Source organism: Colossoma macropomum, unplaced genomic scaffold (genome assembly GCF_904425465.1).
Source record: "Colossoma macropomum unplaced genomic scaffold, Colossoma_macropomum, whole genome shotgun sequence".
Lineage (NCBI taxonomy): Eukaryota > Metazoa > Chordata > Actinopteri > Characiformes > Serrasalmidae > Colossoma > Colossoma macropomum.
Genome location: NW_023494801.1, coordinates 17,026,211 through 17,045,152, shown reverse-complemented (window position 1 = coordinate 17,045,152; position 18,942 = coordinate 17,026,211). Strand labels below are relative to the sequence as shown.

General features: G+C 36.8%; 2 protein-coding genes across 3 annotated transcripts; one reads left to right on the top strand and one right to left on the bottom strand.

Annotated features, from left to right (window-relative positions):
- The first annotated feature begins 441 nt into the window (after nt 1-441).
- On the top strand, nt 442-5,482 carry LOC118821244 (hydroxyacylglutathione hydrolase-like protein). Its single transcript, XM_036589774.1, has 9 exons — nt 442-513; nt 781-927; nt 1,020-1,084; nt 1,358-1,475; nt 2,480-2,588; nt 3,104-3,207; nt 3,356-3,457; nt 4,247-4,326; nt 5,253-5,482. Exons 2-9 carry the CDS (start codon nt 823-825, stop codon nt 5,401-5,403), a joined length of 834 nt encoding a protein of 277 aa, XP_036445667.1. The 5' UTR covers nt 442-513; nt 781-822; the 3' UTR covers nt 5,404-5,482.
- On the bottom strand, nt 5,446-15,226 carry narfl (nuclear prelamin A recognition factor-like). Of its 2 annotated transcripts, none has more exons than XM_036589772.1 (11): nt 15,106-15,226; nt 14,127-14,222; nt 13,406-13,549; nt 12,258-12,390; nt 11,974-12,108; nt 11,640-11,758; nt 10,647-10,776; nt 10,482-10,554; nt 10,270-10,407; nt 9,979-10,136; nt 5,446-7,801 (listed from the first exon to the last, which is right to left on the bottom strand). In XM_036589772.1, exons 1-11 carry the CDS (start codon nt 15,184-15,186, stop codon nt 7,560-7,562), a joined length of 1,449 nt encoding a protein of 482 aa, XP_036445665.1. In that variant the 5' UTR covers nt 15,187-15,226; the 3' UTR covers nt 5,446-7,559. The 2 variants fall into 2 exon arrangements, with proteins under 2 accessions (XP_036445665.1, XP_036445666.1); XM_036589773.1 differs by having other exon boundaries at nt 12,258-12,387.
- Nucleotides 15,227-18,942: the final 3,716 nt, after the last annotated feature.

The window sequence follows — 18,942 nt, the reverse complement described above, 5'->3', positions numbered from 1 at the left end:
GTCCCTGGTGGTTTTGGAGAGTAGATAAAAACAACTGTATTTGTTTTCTAGTCGTTGACTCCTGGTTCCTATCACCACCTCTGTAAAAAAATCAGTAAAGTTCTCTAGAATGGAAGATTTCACATCAAACTACTCTTAACTTTGTTTACATCTCAGCCACTGATTTATGCACATTTTTTTAAATTGTAAACAATTTTTTAAAGACGTAAACTAGTAATTCAATGTGAAATTCTAGGGAAGAAACCTGCCTCTCTAATAAAGATGACTTTGTCATGTTAACATGATAATTCGGTAAATATTTTTACTTTGAACCATTTCGCATCACACCGCTCATCTCAACGATTAAATTATGCAGAAATGTTTAAAAATCGGCGGAATTTTCCTTTAACAAAATTATATTTCACTCAATTGGCTGCGCAGAAATGATTAGCCATGTCTGCAGCGCTCTGCTAGTCAGCCTGGTGCATCAGCAAAAACATTCCCCAGTCAAGGCAGGACGAAATCTGGTCAAAGGTAAAATAAAAAATCGTTTTGCGCGCTTCTGTACACATTTAATAAGTCATACAATAGACATTTTAGATGTTACTTAGTTTAAAAGTGCTTTAATTTTTTTTAGTGTTTTTTAATCAAATATTTAGCACTGGTGATGTTACTCAACATCAGCAACAAAAACTTGAACCAAAATGTGAACGTGTTTTAGCAATACTGACTAATTTAATTTAATTTTGTTTAAAAGTGGCTTGACTTAAAACTACAAATGTCACTTTCGGTTTTGTGCAGAGTCTGCAGTGCCTTGAGACTTTGAAGAGTTTGCAGGGAACCATGAAGGTGAAGGTTATTTCGGTTTTGGAAGACAACTACATGTACTTGGTGATAGAAGAAGAAAGTAAAGAAGCCATTGCTGTAGATCCTGCTGTACCCCATCGGGTAAGAGACCGGAATGAGCTTTATAAACAGTTTCAACCCTGTGATTATTGTGTCTTCTGAATTGTAATCGACATGAGTTCCTTTATCAACAGCTGCTCGAGATAGTGAAAAGAGAAGGAGTGAGACTTACAGCGGTGCTGACTACTCACCATCACTGGTACGTGTCATTTAAACATGAGGCTGAATTTGGCTTCTTATTCGCCAGGTTTTTTGTTGAAATTTTCCCGTTCCACCTTAAATGTAGCAGCAGTTACGCACCAGAATATAACTCGGAGACGTTGACTGTGATGTAACTGCTGCACCATTTAAGGTGGACTGGGAAAATTCTAATAAGAAGCTTCATTTAAACCACATCTCTTACTGACTGTCCCTGAACAGCTTAAACTGAATGGCTGTCACCTCGTCTTTAGTTGTTGTGTGGTGTGTGCAGGGACCATGCCCGGGGGAATGAAGCCCTGGTCAAAGAGATTCCTGAATTGCGAGTATATGGAGGAGATGACCGCATCGCTGGACTGACCCACAAAGTCACTAATGGTCAGGAGCTCAAGGTATGATCAAAAGCATGCGAATCAGTTTAACCATTACAGTATCTCAGGCATTACATGAGTGTAAAAATGCTGGACCTCTGAAGTATACAATCTGTTGTGGGTACTGGGGGTATTTCATGAAGCAGGATTTCTGAACTGAATCTGGAGGTTGGTGACAGATCTGATTTAACTCTGATTCAACACATTTGATTCAACTCAGCAGCCTAACTGCCATGTTTAGCAGCTGTGTTAATTGGAGAAAAATCGCCAGAAATGTGCAGCACACCGGACCGGCTCTCCAGGACTGCTGTTTGCCACCCTTGATTTAAAGGGGAATTCCACAAATTTTTCTAAATTTTGATATTTGTTGAAATAATTAATTTCTGAGAAACTTGTTGGCTCAGATTTCTTACAGTGGTGGTGGTGGTATGAATTAGAGATTGCACAAATATAGCCATTTTATTTTTTGTCAGTTTATTTACTATTATAAAACACCAGTGAACTTTCATCGTTTCATATGTAATGTTGAAAATAGTGATAAATCTGAAAAAAATCATTTTCTTTGGATACTAAAGTGCCTTACAGTGTCCTGCATGTACCTCTTTGCGGTGAAAAAGTCTGAAGCTTAGTGTAAAATCAGAATCACTTTATTTTGCCGAGTATGTTACATGTAACAAGTCTGACTCGACAGGATTTCTAGAATGGAGCATTTTACGTCAAACCACTCTGAATGACTTGTATCCATCTCAGCCACTGAATTATACAGAAAATTATACAGAATTGTACAGAAAATCTGTGGAGTTCCCCTTTAAGCCCAACCTCAACGGACCGTCCTATTGCACAACCCTCAAGTTTTCTGGCCATCTGAGAAGTCCTGCTTTGTGAAATACCCCCATAGCTTTTCACATGAGCCTAAAAATACTGCCTTTATTTCATTGTGGATACTATGGACTGAGACTATGTATCAGATTCTGGAAACAATATAAATACGATTTCAGCTCTATTTGTTGTCCCTTTGCCCCTAGTTTAATACTATAAATGTCAGATGTCTGTTCACGCCTTGCCACACTTCAGGACATATGTGCTACTTCATGTGGGAAGATGACTGCACCGATTCTCCTGCTGTTTTCACAGGTTCGTGACTTTGTGTTTTGCTGATATTAGTTTTTTTAATGCAGTGATTCAGTCTTTATTTTAAAGTGATGGCCAGAAATCAGTTTCGCTGATTACACTGCCTTACTGGCAAACTTAAGTGCCAGTAACAACCAAATGTATTCAGGTTACTTAACAACTTGATGATGTAGGCGTTCGGTGCACATGATGCCTCCATTACTTGTTAGCTACATTGGCCCTGTAGCCCTAGCTTAAAACTAAAGAGGCAGAAGATACCATACATGTTGTGGCTGATGGACTGCATCTCAGGTGAGGGGAAAAATGTAAATGAGAGTTTTGGACTTAATCACTTTGAATGACTGTAATCAGTTTGATTTGCATAGGTGCATATTATCTGTCTTATTCTCTTGGAACATGATTATGATTCACAAAGTACAGATTCATTTACAGTTACATGTGTGGTCAGTATATGCAAAACACTTGTTTTTGCTTGTTTTGCTTTTTTTTGAATGTTTGCTTTATGTCCTGCTTATCAGGGGATACACTGTTTGTGGGTGGATGTGGGAGATTTTTTGAGGGAACAGCGGAGCAGATGTATCACAACCTGACTGAAGTGCTGGGAACTCTACCTCTGGACACGGTCAGTCACTGCCACATTTCACAAACTGGAAGAGACAGTCAGAACTGGCCTTTGTGCCAAATTACAGAAAGCCACACTGTGCCAGAATCTGCTCTCAGAAAAGCATTTTAAGCTCAGTTATCTACCTTTTTGAATTTTTGTTTTTCAGAAGGTGTTCTGTGGTCATGAATACACCATAAAGAACCTGAAGTTTGCATCATTGGTGGAACCAGAGAATGAGAAAGTGAAGGAGATGCTTAGCTGGGCCAGGGTACAGTTACCTTTTTCTGTATAGAATACATTACACATATTACAGAAAACATTTATTCTGGACCTACAAAACTATATACTGAGGATTTGTTAAATGGAAACCACAAAGGGAGTCCACCAATCATCTTAATACTGTCTATTTCAGTGCTGATATTGTTAAGTACGTCACACTCATCTACTAAGAAAACAATACGTTCTCCACAACTTGTGCAAAATGCGGTACGGATCCTAACAAAAACAAAAAAAGGAGCTCATGTTATAAAAACTGCACTGGCTACCTGTATCTTTTAGGCTAGATTTTGAAGTTGTGCTACAAGTTTTAAGGCTCTGAATGACCTTAAAGCACCTGCTTACTTTACAGAATGTCTGCCTGTTTATGTTCAGGACGTGATCTTAGATCTGCAGATAGTGGCATTCTGCCAATTCCCTCTATAAAATACAGAGAACATGGAGAGGCCTCGTTCAGTTATGCTTCTAAACTGTGGAACTCAATTCACCTTATTAGACAGTCAAGCTCAGTTCACACTTTTAATAAACATTTAAAAATGCATTTAACTTAGCATTTAATTAAAACTCTACGTCTCTTTGGTATTTATCATTTACTTGACCTGTGTTATTGTCTACTATGATTTTAAATTAATACTCATAGTTTCTTCTATTATTGTTAAGTTTTATTACCAGTCTGTAGATAAATATTTATTATTATTATTTTTAAGTAGTTAACCCTACTTCATATCTAATTTCCATGAACATTATTGTATAGTTTTTTACAGTGTAGTTAATTTTTTAGGCAAGAGATGACGATGACAAGCCAACAGTACCATCAACACTACTGGAGGAATTTGAATACAATCCATTTCTACGTCTCTCGTAAGTGTATCTTCGTTCATCCTAGTGCCAGAATAAACGAAAAAACTAGCTATATAAAGCTAAAACATGAGTTTTGAAACATTTTCCCACTTTTAAATTCAAAAACAGAACTGTGGATGCAAAATAACTGTCTTTAAAGTCGAAATTTAATCATTCTGAGGGTAAAACATTTTTTCAAGTATTTATTAGTGCAAAGTAGTTTTACACTATCCTGGGTTTGATGAGCTGGCATTGTACTTTTCTGTGTTTCTGAACTAAGCACAAACTAGAATTTCTTTTTAAGTGTATGTGTGTATATGATGATTTATTGTAACTTAATTCCCAGTGTTATACAATGTTCCCAATTATGGAATCAATATAAGCATTCTGGACACATCTATAACCTCTTAATACTTTAGAACTCATTAAGTTGTATAGTACTAGCATCATATTACAATTGATGATGCAACTGGAATTCCTTCATACTTGCAAATGGCAATTATTCTATTTATTTTGGCTCATCTGTTTGCTATTTCTGAATAATGTGAGGCAGGTAAAATTTAATTGCTGCTGCTATACCTGTGCCACAGCATATTTCTGCATAACTGAGTTGTCTCTTCCATTCCATGTAGCATTTTGTTTGATTTTATGTTATTTAAATAAGCAACTAATCTTTATTTAAAAATGTAAAATGCCATTTTGGCTAGTTAAATGGTAAATATTATTTTATGTTGCATCTTTGGTTTACAGACCACTTACTTGGACCAACTGGATTAATAATGTTTAATATGTTCGAATGCTCACACAGTGTGAGTTGCAGTAACTAAAAAAGGCCATTGGCTAATTTGGCTATGAAGATTTCAGAATATTTTTTTACATGCATGTAGGAAAAACGTTTTATAGTATCGATTTCAGACTTTTCAACAGCATTCTTTTCTTTTGTGCAGTGAGGAGGGCGTGCAGAAGTTCACAGGGCAGACAGATCCTATTGAAGTTCTCCGTGTGCTACGCAAAGAAAAGGACAACTTCAAGAAACCCAAGGAGAGAGTTCTTCCACATGCCATGCTTGCTCTGGAATGGGGTCTGCTCAGACCATAAACACAGAGGCACACTTCAAATACATGAAGCACAGAGGCCATCTCAATGGACACTAACTCAGACCCTTTATTGGTTGCGGTGCTGTTATTGCTGAACTGGTGTCTATGGTACAAACAGATTAAAAATGTTAGTGTATAGACTAACAAGAAATGATGTCATAGGCCATAAGACATTCAACTATTGTGAGTTGAATACATTGCACATTAACCACATATACTGTGCAGACTGAATAGAATGGCTAATTTTGCAGATATTCACTTTTGTTAGGATGCACATTTCTGCACCTCTTCAAACTGAGAAGGAAGCTTTTGTTTCAATAACACCTATTTTATGCTCGTTTACACTTTTTGCACACAAATGATATTGTAAATAATACAAAAATATAACGTAATAATACAAATATTTATTGCATTTACCAATGCCTTTTCAGAGGCCTTAATATGATTTTTCAGTTTACATATTTATCTTCAGTAAATCCACAGTTTAACATGAAAATGCTTTATTTTGAAACATATCTGTTCATATGTTTCCCTCAATAAATATGGCAGGAATGATTATATACATATGATCAGCTACTAATATATTCTGAACAGATTGTGTATGTCATCTAAAAAATAAAATGAATTAAGTGCACACACAAGTCACAGTGGACCAATTACTTAAGGCAATGTATGCTTTGGTCTGATCCTTCTGACCACAAATACTTGATTTTAGAGTCCAAAAGAGTGGAATCTGGAGGGTTTGGGCAGTAGGGGTCACTCCTACTCCAAAGAGCTATGCAGGAAGTTGAGCGTTTAGCATTCTTGCCTCAAATGTGCTGAGATGGTCAACAACACTACATGGATGTTGGCCTAAAAATGTGTACCTTACATTTTTTAAGGAAAAAAAAAGTTACAACAAAAGTGCAACATTAGCCACTAACTAAACCTGGTTATTAAGCAATGAATTGAATCAGATGTTTAAGCAAGGAAATCACCAAACTGTGCTGAACTGTGTCCCTCCAGGGATTGAGTTAGAAAACCCAGGAGTTACAGTCTTTGCATTACTGTCAACACTGTTTAAAACAGGGAAATGTAGGGCTGGGAGTCGATCTCAAAAAGAGTTGATTCTCTGAATTCAGGTATCTAGGAACCAACTGTCGACTCCAAAGCTTTGGATTCAATTCCACACTATTGCCCAATCTAAATCTCCAGATTCAACATGTGTTGGGTCTAATGTGTAATTCTGCCATTCTGTTAGGCTGTATGAGGGATAAATTGGATTTCATGAAGAAATGCATGTGATGGCCTGAATAAAATGGGATTATTTCCAAAACAATTAATAAAAAAAAACAAATTATTATTTAGTATAGTACATAGTAGTAAGTAGTACACAATATATGGGCAAATGTGCAGAATTTGGTGTAGGTATGAAATATGTAAGGGAGTTGCAGAGGCATAGCCATAACCTTTTCAATGAGGTGGTCTAGTCAGACCCAGAGACTTTAGGTTGAGGTTACTTTAAGAGAGAACAATATTTGGCTGGGTAACACGCAAAACTATGATAGCATTCCCAGGAACCGAAAAAATCTCTGATGACAACTGAGGTGGAAGCACATTGTTACTATATCAAGCCATTCATAGCATAAATTATTGTGGCATATTACAAACTACAACGCTGTACTTTTATTTTGCTGGATCCTGTTGTCATGATTTTTAGAACTGAGAATCAAGAAGGTTTTGTGGAATGGACCCAATAATTTGGAATTTGGAATCAAACAGCCCTTTGGACTGGTGACAGTTACATTAGATGAAAAAGTAAGAAAACATTTTTAAAAACATTGTCAGTATCGTTGCGCTACAGAAGCATTCATTTTTTTGAGACCTAGGCTGAATTAAATAGCTCCCTATACAGTGCACTGTGCAGGTCATGAAATAATAGCTTCTACACCCAAATGATGAATAATTCATATTCATATTCTGCCATAAGCTGTACAACTCTGTACATTCACAGCAGAATTGTGGTAAATCATATTAGAGAACATTAACTGAATGAACAAGCAGTGTAACTGACCTTGAAGTTTCCATGCCCTAGATAATGTTCCACATAATATAATATTTCTGACCAAAAAACATGAGACACATGTAACTGGCGAGAGAGTGGACTTTCGGCTCCTTTCACCACTTGATGGTTAGTCCGTTGGTGCTCTTCTCCACCGCATGGTACTGTGTGTGAAGTAGCTGTCGCGCCCTCTCCTCTCCTACGCTTTCTAGCCAGGTGTGGTAAAGTTCAGCCACGCGTGTGTCCTCCTCAGGTGCAGACAGACGCTCCGCCCGGTACAGTTCCTCCACCTGCTGCAGCAGCTCCTTGTTGGACTGATCTGCTACAGGCTTCAGCTGCCCTCCTCCATTAAGGCACCCTATATACAAATATACAGATCACTGTCAGAACAAAACCTTGTACCTACAAAATGGTAACTTTACAGGAGAATGAAAAAACATTCTTAATTTACAATGGGAGTTAACATAAGATTTTTGTCTCCAAGTCCTTTAGGATAATTTCTGTTGGCCCGTTCATCATGAAATTTTAACACAATGCAAAGGGTAACGGGAGTTTTTAAATTATGCAAAAAAGTAAAAACAGTAAAAATGGAGACAAAAATCTTTTGCATGACAGATGATATAATGTATATAATCTAGTATACACAGTACAGTCTTTAGTATGTGTCAGTGTTAAAGGGTTACAGATTATTTCCAGTATTCAAATTTATATCTTCTAATATAGATTATTTTTCTTAAGAATATAGTCCCGAGACCTAGAAATATATGAAGGGTTCCAAAACTCATTTTAGGCCTCTTTAAAGAATTCTCTTTTTTCTTAATATACGTAGTTGGGAGTGGGCTTTACACATACAGGAAATATGAATGCTATATTATGTTTACCATCTTTATTAGAGAAATAAAAATGTATTTTCTATTAAACATCAGCTGTTATTCTTTTCAAAAATTTATTACATCCAAAATTGTTCCAAATGGATATACACAACTTTCAAATGAAATTCTTCATATTTCTTTGGTTTTTGTGTCTCTATGTTGGCCTGTGGTATGTTTGCGTGGTGTTTGTTTACTTCATGGACATTATGGTGCTTGGAGAGAGATTGTTCCTTGAGAAGGTTATTGTGACATGAAATAAGGACCTGTTTACGCCCATCTCCAAACTATCCTACCAGACATGGATGGTCATGACCTACAGAAAAAGGACTGTGCTTTTCCATCATTGTAGAATTGGTTTAATTTCATTTGCATAAAGGTACAGTTAAAAGGGTGCTCTCAAACCCCTACCTTGCTGTAAGTTGGCTCTGTGAGTTGTGCCATGCTGATTTTGTTTTGGGCTTTTTACTGGGCTGAACCCTTTGCACCTAAGATGGTGTTTTAATGAGATCATGTTGACCTGTTTAGATGATTTATCTAAATTTTTATCAGTTCTTCAAATCACGTTTCCTTTCATTTTCCTGTAATCCTGAAAAGCGGTTTTCTATTTGAATTTCAATTTGTGGTCTTTTCTTTTTGCCTTGAATGGATGTTTTTCATACACTGCTACATTTTTTTTTATTAGTCTTGTCGTGGTAAATTACACAATGGCTTTTGGTGCAGCTGCTCGTTTCCAACACCTGGTTGCAGAGCCTGGTTTCGCAAAGCCTGCCTTTAAGGACTAGCAACTGGGGACCTGTGATGTTTCCATGACCATCTGTTTAAGGTAGGTTTGGTTTCATTTTAGTAATAATAAGAAATGAGCTGGCACTAGGAGGTATACAGGGGAGGAACACCATTTCTGTTACTATTCAAATTTAGGTAAGGACATACTAAATACTAAGAAATTCTGAAATTTATGGGAATATTTCAAAGATTCTACTTTATGCTAATAATATAACTTGTAATGAAAAAAACAACACAAAATAAAAGTATTTTAGCATTTTAAGTAGTGAACTTTTTGACCCTGCTGTTTTTACATACATACATACATACATACATACACATTATATATATATATATATATATATATATATATATATATATATATATATATATATATATATATATATATATATATATACACACACACACACACACACACACACACACACACACAGACTGACTGACCATTAAAACCACCACCTTGTTTCCACCCTCCATTTCTCCATTGTTTCCACTTTGTAGCTCTACAATTTCTGACTTTACTCCATCTGTTTCTCTGCATACCTTGTTTTCCCCCTTTTACCCAGTTCTTCAATGTTCAGGACCCCCACAGGACCCCCACATAGCAAGTATATTATGGGTGGTGGATCATTCTCAGCACTGCAGTAACACTAACGTGGTGGTGGTGTGTTGATAACAGGGTAAAAGGAGCTAACAATGTACGCAGAGAAACATATGGACTACAGTCTGTAACTGCAGAACTACAAAGTGCACCTATATGGTAAGTGGAGCTGATAAAATGGGCAATGAGTGTAGAAACAACAATTCACACATACTTATACAGTATTGGTATTTTAAAACTAACTTGGTAAGTTTCAGTAGCTGTTTTATCCATTCTTACCAGATGGACATGCCATAACTTCTACAAAGTGATATGGTGACTTTCCTCTCTTCAATTTCTGCACAAGGTTCTGAATGTTCCGGAAGCCGTAAGTGGCCGCAAAACGCAAAAGAATTATACCATCTTTCTCTAGGGTGACTTCCTGGAAGTCCTTGTTCCTGTTGTAAACGAGAACAAAACCAAAAAAAGGGTACATGAAATTAAGCAACATATCAGCATAAAGAGATATGTGAATGTTTATATGAAGCACAGTAAAATGACCTGTTTACAAATCGGTCTGTGCACACTTACTTGAGTGTCTTGTATGTGAGTTCTTCCACTTCAACTCCAAAGAGCTGTTTGGCAGCGTGTGTGTAGACATGATGAAGATAGCCTCCTGAACCGCTCCCAGCATGACCCAGCAACTCCTCCCCACACACATTGCTGAACCTAGACCACACAATTTATTCTTTAAATTCAATATTACAGCATAGTGTGTTTCATTTACACAGAAGGAAACTTACATTGTGTCTAATGGTGCTGGTTCTACATCATTCAGGGACACGCCTTCCTCTTCCAACATCCTGAGCACTTCTCCTGTGAACAATCAGAAATGCACAGCAGCACATACAGATAGGGTTTGTGATCTAAAGAAGGCTTCAGTGTCTTCTACTTGGTGTGTTTCTCACCTGAGGTAATGACACAGTCTACTTCTCTGGTCTCAAATTCGTTAAGGTAGAAATCTGGTCTGGACGCTTCAAGTTTTTTGTCATAGCAAGGCATCACAGTCACATGATATATCTTCTGCGGTTCAAGACCCTGTGCAACCATAAGACTGATATTATCCATAACGAATTAAGATTAAAGATACTAAGTGCAATATTTGAGAAGATCAAAGATTCCAAAACACATCTGCTTCTGTGCCAGGGCTTGAAATGTTGGACCGAACCTGATGGGACCCGACTGCTCATATCAGTTTTGGATGTCACTTTCTACGTAAGTAGAAAATTTCACATTCTTCTTATAACCTGCATCCTACTTTTCACAGATTTTACTGTGCATTTCTTCCAGCTTTAATTTTACTTATTACTTCATTCTCCCTCCAAACTTTCAATACCTTGACCTAGTTTTTACTCTGGCATGCTGGAGACACCCACTCGTGTTGTTGACAAAATTTAGTATTGAGGTCCATGAGGCCCAAACTCAGGAGAAAACCAATGCTATGCAAAGAAAACAGTGAACTGATTCAGAAGAGTACAGATTAGTGCAGCCAAAAGGACATTTAATTCGTTTGGCCAAAAATATTATTATATATGTAAAACGCAACATGTTAAGAAAGCTTAAACCAGATTTAAAAACATCTGAATTTTAAATAGATGACTGTTTTATTATATCACATTTGTATATAAACATGATTTGTATGAAAATGATCGTAATTCCCACATGGCTCAGCCAATTTGGATGGAATTACCCTCAAATTAAAGCTGAAAGGCTGTACTATGAGCTCATTATCACTACAATCAATCCATGACAGTAATGTGCTGTTGTTACAAATGTCAGGTTTTACTCAGCATTTTGGGCTGATGGGCCAGTTCAGGTCAGTTTCAAACTCAAAACTTATGATCCGGGTCAGGTCAGGTTTGGAAAATTTCAGGCCTCATTAAAGCTCTAATCTGTGCTACCTGCTGCTTGGTAAAGAAGCTCTTGACCAGAGAGCCCATGATCTGTTGTGGCGAGCGGGTTGTGCTGATGTAAGGCAGGATGAAGTCACCGTGAGTCTTTTCAGCATAGCAGATCCAACCTGTTCTCAACCCAAAAATACATATCACATAAAATACAGTTCTGCTTGTGAAATACTTGCATGTAATTGCATTATGTCATTCATATCTACTGCACTTTATTACTCTGATATGAATTCCCTGTTGGCCCCTCATTCGTTTAGTCTAAGTCTGTGTAAGGGGCAAAGAAAGTTTGATTTCAGTTTTTTCAGAATCTGCAGTAGTGTCAAATGTTTACCAGGGCAGGCAGATGCCAGCATGGGCAAGGCTTTCTTGTCCTCCTCTTTTCGAGCAAATCTCTTCAGAAACTCTCTCTGACTCTCCAACAAACTGAAGGTGCGACTGAAGCCAGTGTCAAACACATAATGAACACCTGAAAATCAGCACAATTTTTCATTGCCATTAGCTAAAATAAAAGGAATATAAATTCAACAAGGCTTAAAAGTACTTTTGTACACATAGTTTAAAACAAATACTTTGTACAATATGAAGTGCATTCCTGTCTCCTCTTTGGCTTCTCACCTAGGTTCTTAAAGAAGCCAGTGAGCCTCCTGGCCATCTCACTGCTACTGAGGCCGTAGTGCGCAGCTAGGGAGGCTCGGGACTGAGGAGATACTGACACCACCACAACCTTCTGTTCGCCACTGCTGCTCTGCTACAAAGTGGAACACTTGTTATATTGTCATACTTGTACTGCATACAAAAAAATTACATTTGAGCAGGGTTGCCCTAATTGGTGTCCCTAGACCAAATTTGACCTTGTAAGGATGTTTGATGTGGCCCACCAGAAAGTTAAGCCCCCCCAGTTTCTCAGCCAAAGAAAGAACATGTAAAACAACTTCTAAGGCTGGCTTTACACAGTTCATGCAATTAGTTACATGTTGTGAGATGCATGCAACATGCAATTTCTGTGCATCTTCACGATTACACAAAGCAATAAATGACAACACATTCAAGTACGCCACTGGTTAGGCAAAACCGCAGGTCATATTTTTTGTTACACCACATCATTCTCACTATATAAAGTGATATGCAAGGTGTTATTGACATATTTGCAGTATACTTTTTTCTTATACATCTATTGGTTCTTTACTATGTATTTTAAATCTGTTTTGTGTTTGTTAACCTTAAAATAATGTAAATAGCCAATACAACAGTTTTACTCATCAAATAAACACTACTCACCACTACCCTCTAAATGTGTCATTGCACTAGTCAGAATAAAAGAACTATTGTTGTTTTCTGATGATCCATAACATCTTAATAAACATTATTTTCTGCTTTTTACATGTACATGCATTTGCCTCAACCAAAAGGATGTAAACGCAACCAATTTACATTCTGCTTGTTGTAATATAAACATATGATTGGGAAAGCTAATGACAGTGGAAAACTGCAGTCATCTTAAGTAATTGAGAACCCACTACAAACGTTACACTCTGCTCCCATAATACAAAAGGTTTGGATAACCTTGCATAAGTCTCCTACACAACCCTTCTCAAAGCCTAAACAAATGTGAAGAGTACTGCACCAGAGTAATAGCACAAAAATCTTCAGTGATGATAACACAGAACTCAACCAAGTCATAACATCACTTAAAAGTGGAAATTCAGCGCTTTTTTACAGTGCAGACAGTGTGATCACTGGCAACACGCATTGGACAGCAGTACCTTATTGAGGCGCAGCACTCTATACAGCTCCTCATGGCTCTGCTGGGTGATTAGGACGCTCTCAGCAGAGGTGATGCAACCACTGCAAGCCAGACAGTCATTCAGAGTAATCTTGGCTTTCTCCAGCTTCTGCCTTTGGCCATCCTAGAGACAGGAAAAAAGCTGAATCACATCTAGCATGTGGACACAAACAGGCATAGAAAACATAAAAAACATGGAAAAAAAATAATTCAACATGTTTGATTCACTTAGTGTCTCCCAAAAGCTTTGCTACATAACGACTGTGTCCAAAGTGATGCTGCTTTCACATACAAAGGAAATCATTACTCTGCAAAAGTTGTAAAGGATTTTTACAAAGTTTCTGCATAATTAATTTGTTACCATGTAACCATAGGCCTTCAGAGTGATTTGTTATGAAATGCTCCATTCTAAGATTCTTACAAACTCAGAATTGTTCATAGCGGTCATGATTGGAACCAGACTCCCCTAAGTGTTTACTGCATCTAAAAGCTAAACCATAGAAAGCTATAACATGAACATACTTTGTTTACATCCTGAATAATGCAGACATTTTGAAAAATCAGTGGAATTCCCCTTTACAAAACCAAGCTTGGACCTGTGTACCTCCTAATTACCCATATAGAGTCTATACCCCAGTTGAAAATCTGCAAATACTGCATACAACGAAAAATATATTTTAAAAAATGGATATTTCACAAACCTGATTAACCTGAAAATAACTGCCATCATCTTCAATTTGGATTTTGGCCACAGATTTCCCCTGCTTCTTGTCCACTTTCACTGGCTTCACACATTCCTAGTGAACACAGCAAATAATTTAGAAGAAAATGAGCTTTAACTAGACATTAAGTTTGCCAATAATCCCAAACATCAATGCAATAGCATAGATGGCCTCATCTCATTTAATGTAGTAAAGCAAAACATGATTATTTCCACGTTTTAAGAATGCTATTTCTGCTTAAAAATAATAATAATAGCAATACATTTTTGGTATAATAATACTTCAAAAGGCCTATATCATGCACAACTGAAGGTTCCTCATTGTTTTGAAATAAAAGAATGAAATTAAAATTGTTCGCATGGTACATCAAATTTTAGCCTGGACTACATTTGTAATGAGTGTGATATATCTTCTTTACGTATAGCAGTCTTAAAGGCACAGTAACATAAACAGACTGTTTTATTTTTAATTCTACGTGATAAACAAGTTTGAGAAATGGTCACGTAAATTTAAATATTACTGTTTTGGGTAATTTGGTAATTTGTTTAGCTATAAAACCCCACATACATGACAAGTCAACCTCCGGGAAACATAAAATATAAGAAAAAAACACAGGATAAAGGCCCTTTAACTCTCTTAAAATGAAGTTCTCTCTCCCTTAACTCACAAAAAGCTAAAGCTTGTTCACTATGAGGTACAGTTTTGGTTTATTTTAGTTTTAGAATTCAGTATAAACTAAAACGCTGACAGAAGTAAACACTCAGTGAAGACGCAGCTCGGCTCTCCGGGTTAACTGTAACGGAGCGCTGCTGTCAGCTGACCGCTGAAAACACTGAAGTGCTAGGAAGCCGGAGGCTAGCTCGCTCGCTAACTCGGTAGCAGGCGATAACGACGCTGTAAATGCCTGAGGAGAAAATAAGTGTCATATTCAGTCTCAGGGAGGATTATACAGCGTTACCTGTGATGGAGTAATAAAATCGTCCAAATCTGTTAACTGCAGGACGCCGCTAAAGTGTGAAGCCATATCGACCGACCTCATGCAATGAAAACACCACCGCCAAGTGTGACAGTGTCGTAAATCTGAACCGGCGCAGTTAAGCACGACGGGACCCCTGTACACTTTGTAGTTCTTCTGCTCCAGTCCTGTAGTCCATCTGCTCTGCAGTTTTCCGATGTTCTGTTCTAACCTGTCTGATTTTTAAAGGGTCAATAGACGACGATACCTCTGCACCTCACTCTCTTCATTTAGTGCATCCATGTGAATCATTTGAGGACCTTATTAAGGAAAAAACACTAGGAACCTTAGAGCGCTAATCCACGGAAAGCTTGTTCGCTGAAATGAACTCGAATAAAAATGACACAAATTTAGTTTTAATTCCCCAGATAGCGAACATATATTGGTCCGCTGGCTTGATAAGGTCGGCACCCCACTGACTGTTTGCCACTGCTGGTCCACCCTCCGACCACCCAGATTATTCTCCTGCATACAAGTTTTAACTAGTTTTTAGTCTCCCTAAACAGATTTTAAATGCGCACAGACTTTTATTTTGGAAAATAAACTTAGACAAATATTACAAACAAATGAGAGAAAAAAAATGACTAGGCCTGCTATAAAAAGATTTCTCTGATTGTTCATTATTTGTCACTGTATTTCTGTCTTATCTGGGAAATCAGTGGCTCAAAGTAGCCCAAAAGAAGTCGAGTTATAGACAAATTAACATATGAACAATTTATAACCCAGAATGTTAAAGGGGAATTCCACCAATTTTTATCATTTTTTTTCTGTATAATTATACATATAAGTCATTCAGAGTGGTTTGGTGTGAAATGCACTGTTCTAAAGAAACTTCCGAGTTAATATTGTTCACAGTGGTGGTGATAGGAACCAGACATCTGAAGAGTTTAATGCCTCTAAAAGCTCCCTTACAGAAAGTTATTACATGAAATGATTACGAATATGTTCCCTGTTGCGTGAGACATTGATTTACAGTAGTTTCTGCTTGTAAAACAAATGTACTTTTTAATCTTTAAATCTATTCACGGTGAAGGGGGACATGCAGGTAGTTGAAGGGGAAAATAGAAAACTTATTATTTTAGATTTTCCACTATTTTACTATCATCAGCATTACATAGAAAAACTCAGAAGACATGTGTAGCTTTGCTGGTTGTTTTGGATAGCAATTAAAATATTTGTGTTGTACACATTGTGACCCCAGGTTCTCTTTTCTCTACAGTGAACCATTTTACTACAGTGAAGAAACAATGTAAGGTTTGGAAATAATGGTGTAAAAATCAAAAGATATGAAATATTTGTTAGGAAAGAAAAGAGTATAAAAGTTATGTGTTTTTGTGGGTTGGTCAGCTGTTGCCTGGGCCAACTCAGATTAACGCATGTTTGTTGAAAAGCCTTAATCATAATAAAAGAAATTGTGCCTTTTCCTGCCAACTCTAGTGTTTTGAGTGAACTTTTGAGTAAAGCTGCTTATTTTTGCCGTGACAAGAGATCAGGAGCAGAATTGCAGAAAGTGCAGTACTTCGCAGAATCTTCTGATGCAACCAATTCCAGCCACACAAAATTGTTTCCATAAACAGTCCAGTATTTCTGTGCATCTGAGGTTGTGAAGTATGAATTACTATGCTGATGAATCTAGTGAAGCCATATTTCAACAGATAGTGTCCATCACTGAAAACAATGGACTATCAGTCAACCAGTTTAGTGCATTAGTCCCCATGGTGCAGATAACGCATCATTTAATTATAGTCGGCATAACGGCATAAAAAATAACATTTGTTTTTGTAGGAAGTATATAACAACATAACATACAACAACCCACAGCCAGGGGTGTGCTTATACATTAAACAAATGCTTTTTGCTTTCTTGTTTTTTATATTTTTTAAACTAGTCTCATGGTCCTTAACCTCATGGAGGAAATGTGTAAAGTTAATATTTACCCCAAATTACCCATAATACTTTAACATTTAATCTGTTCATAGAAAAATAAATAATAACATCTGAAACATCCAGTGTAATGCAATGTCCGGTCTTTCTTCTTACAAAATTTTCCACATCAATCCAAAACACTTTAGTATAAGTACACTGATAAAATGGATAGATACTTGTTTCCTTTTCTAAACCACAAAAGGTACAGTAATATTCATTAATAATTCTAAATCTCTCTAAGACACTTTAACAGGGTTCATGTTGTATAAAATTTTAAAAGTTACTTCCTTTATTTTATTATTTATACATTGCCCATTCATACAATTGCCCATGTTTCATGCCAATTATTTTCCCAAATACAAAGGACCAATATGGTTGTTTAATTCTTTCATTAGCTATGACTTTCCTAATCTATTTGTTTGTACATTTATGTTTAAGAATATCAGTGTCCCCAATAAAAAGACCATTCTCTATGACATCCGTATCACTATTTGCTGAACCCTTAAGAAGCTGTTACATTTGCCGTGGTATAACATTAAAAAATATAGCACATTTTATGATTGTGACTGGCACTCCAGATTTATTAAAAAATCACTATATGTCAACAAAAAGCCGTCAGCATTCAAGAGTTGTTTCACTAATATACAATGGGCCTCATTCTCCAACTGTTCTTAAGAAGAGATTTCTTCGCAGTTTTTACAAAGATTCTGACATTCACCAATGTTTTCTTATTTGGGATTTGTTTTCAGGTAAGAACAGAATCTACACACACTCAAAAGCACAAAGGTGTGAACAATTCTGCAGTTTAAGAACACGTCATGAATCTGATGTAGACTTTTTCTTAGCATCTTTCTCAAGAAGAAATTTAAGAAAAAACAAAAAAAGATATTGAAGAATGAGGCCCAGTGTTATCAAACCATGTTTTAAGAAAGAGAGATTTATTCTTAAAAATGAACACTCCTATTATTCCAAATAAAACCTTTGTGAGAGGAAAGATTATGCTTATATGCCAGTGTTCAAGCTAGCAGAGCTTGTTTATGAAATTTGGACAGTTTAACAGGTCATTTTTCAGTTTTACAGTCAAGAATTCTATACTCACTATAATACTATGATAAAATGAAGATAATCAATACTGACATCCAAAATTATCCAGTGACCTTGTGAATCAACATTGTTGCTCAGTATCTGACTTGTAAATTTGAGTATAAGAACCCCAGCTGAAATTAAAACCATGCATCATTCCCCCACTGGCTCCTCTAGAATTTTACATGTTTCACTTGCATGAGTTTCTTGAATGAAATAAAAATCTGCACATTAACTTTGACAAAATAAAAACAAAGCCCTCCTTTTCAAATGATTTCTTCCACCCCTAGCATTAACAGAAAAAAATAGAAATAGACATGAACAATAACAATCTACATTTTTGTTTAAAAAAGAAAAAAATTAAAATAAAATAATAAATTTAGAACTGAATTTTCCATCAGTCTTCAAAACAGAAGGAACAATCTCTGAATGAATCTCTTTTCTTGTCTCACCTAAACCTCATTTGGCTATCGGGCATTCATTCCACATGAACCTCTGTACCTTTGACAAATGCTCTGTTACCAACAAAGTAGGTTCTCTTTCCTTTTTTCCAAACTTGCTCCATGCATGGCCACAGACGATTGCTCTTGAGGAATACATTCTTTTTGGAGCCCTTCCACAGTGCATCTCTCGCTAACCTGGACCTAAATCTGATGATCTGTGGCTTCTAACTCGGGCTTTCTTTTTTGGCTGTGAACCACATTAACCGCAGCCTCGCCCATATCTCTCTTGCCAGTTGGCAGGGCAGCTCGCCAGATGTCTTTTATTTTA

What these genes read in the sequence shown, in the direction of transcription:
- LOC118821244 (XM_036589774.1), top strand. Translation starts at nt 823, where the DNA reads ATGAAGGTGAAGGTTATTTCGGTTTTGGAAGACAACTACATGTACTTG. An exon ending in CTAATGGTCAGGAGCTCAAG is followed by an intron (nt 1,476 to 2,479) that starts GTATGATCAAAA and finishes CTTTGCCCCTAG; the next exon opens with TTTAATACTATAAATGTCAG. An exon ending in TTCTCCTGCTGTTTTCACAG is followed by an intron (nt 2,589 to 3,103) that starts GTTCGTGACTTT and finishes CCTGCTTATCAG; the next exon opens with GGGATACACTGTTTGTGGGT.
- narfl (XM_036589772.1), bottom strand. Translation starts at nt 15,186, where the DNA reads ATGAGGTCGGTCGATATGGCTTCACACTTTAGCGGCGTCCTGCAGTTA. An exon ending in ATTTTATTACTCCATCACAG is followed by an intron (nt 14,223 to 15,105) that starts GTAACGCTGTAT and finishes TGTGTTCACTAG; the next exon opens with GAATGTGTGAAGCCAGTGAA. An exon ending in GAGTGCTGCGCCTCAATAAG is followed by an intron (nt 12,391 to 13,405) that starts GTACTGCTGTCC and finishes TCCACTTTGTAG; the next exon opens with CAGAGCAGCAGTGGCGAACA.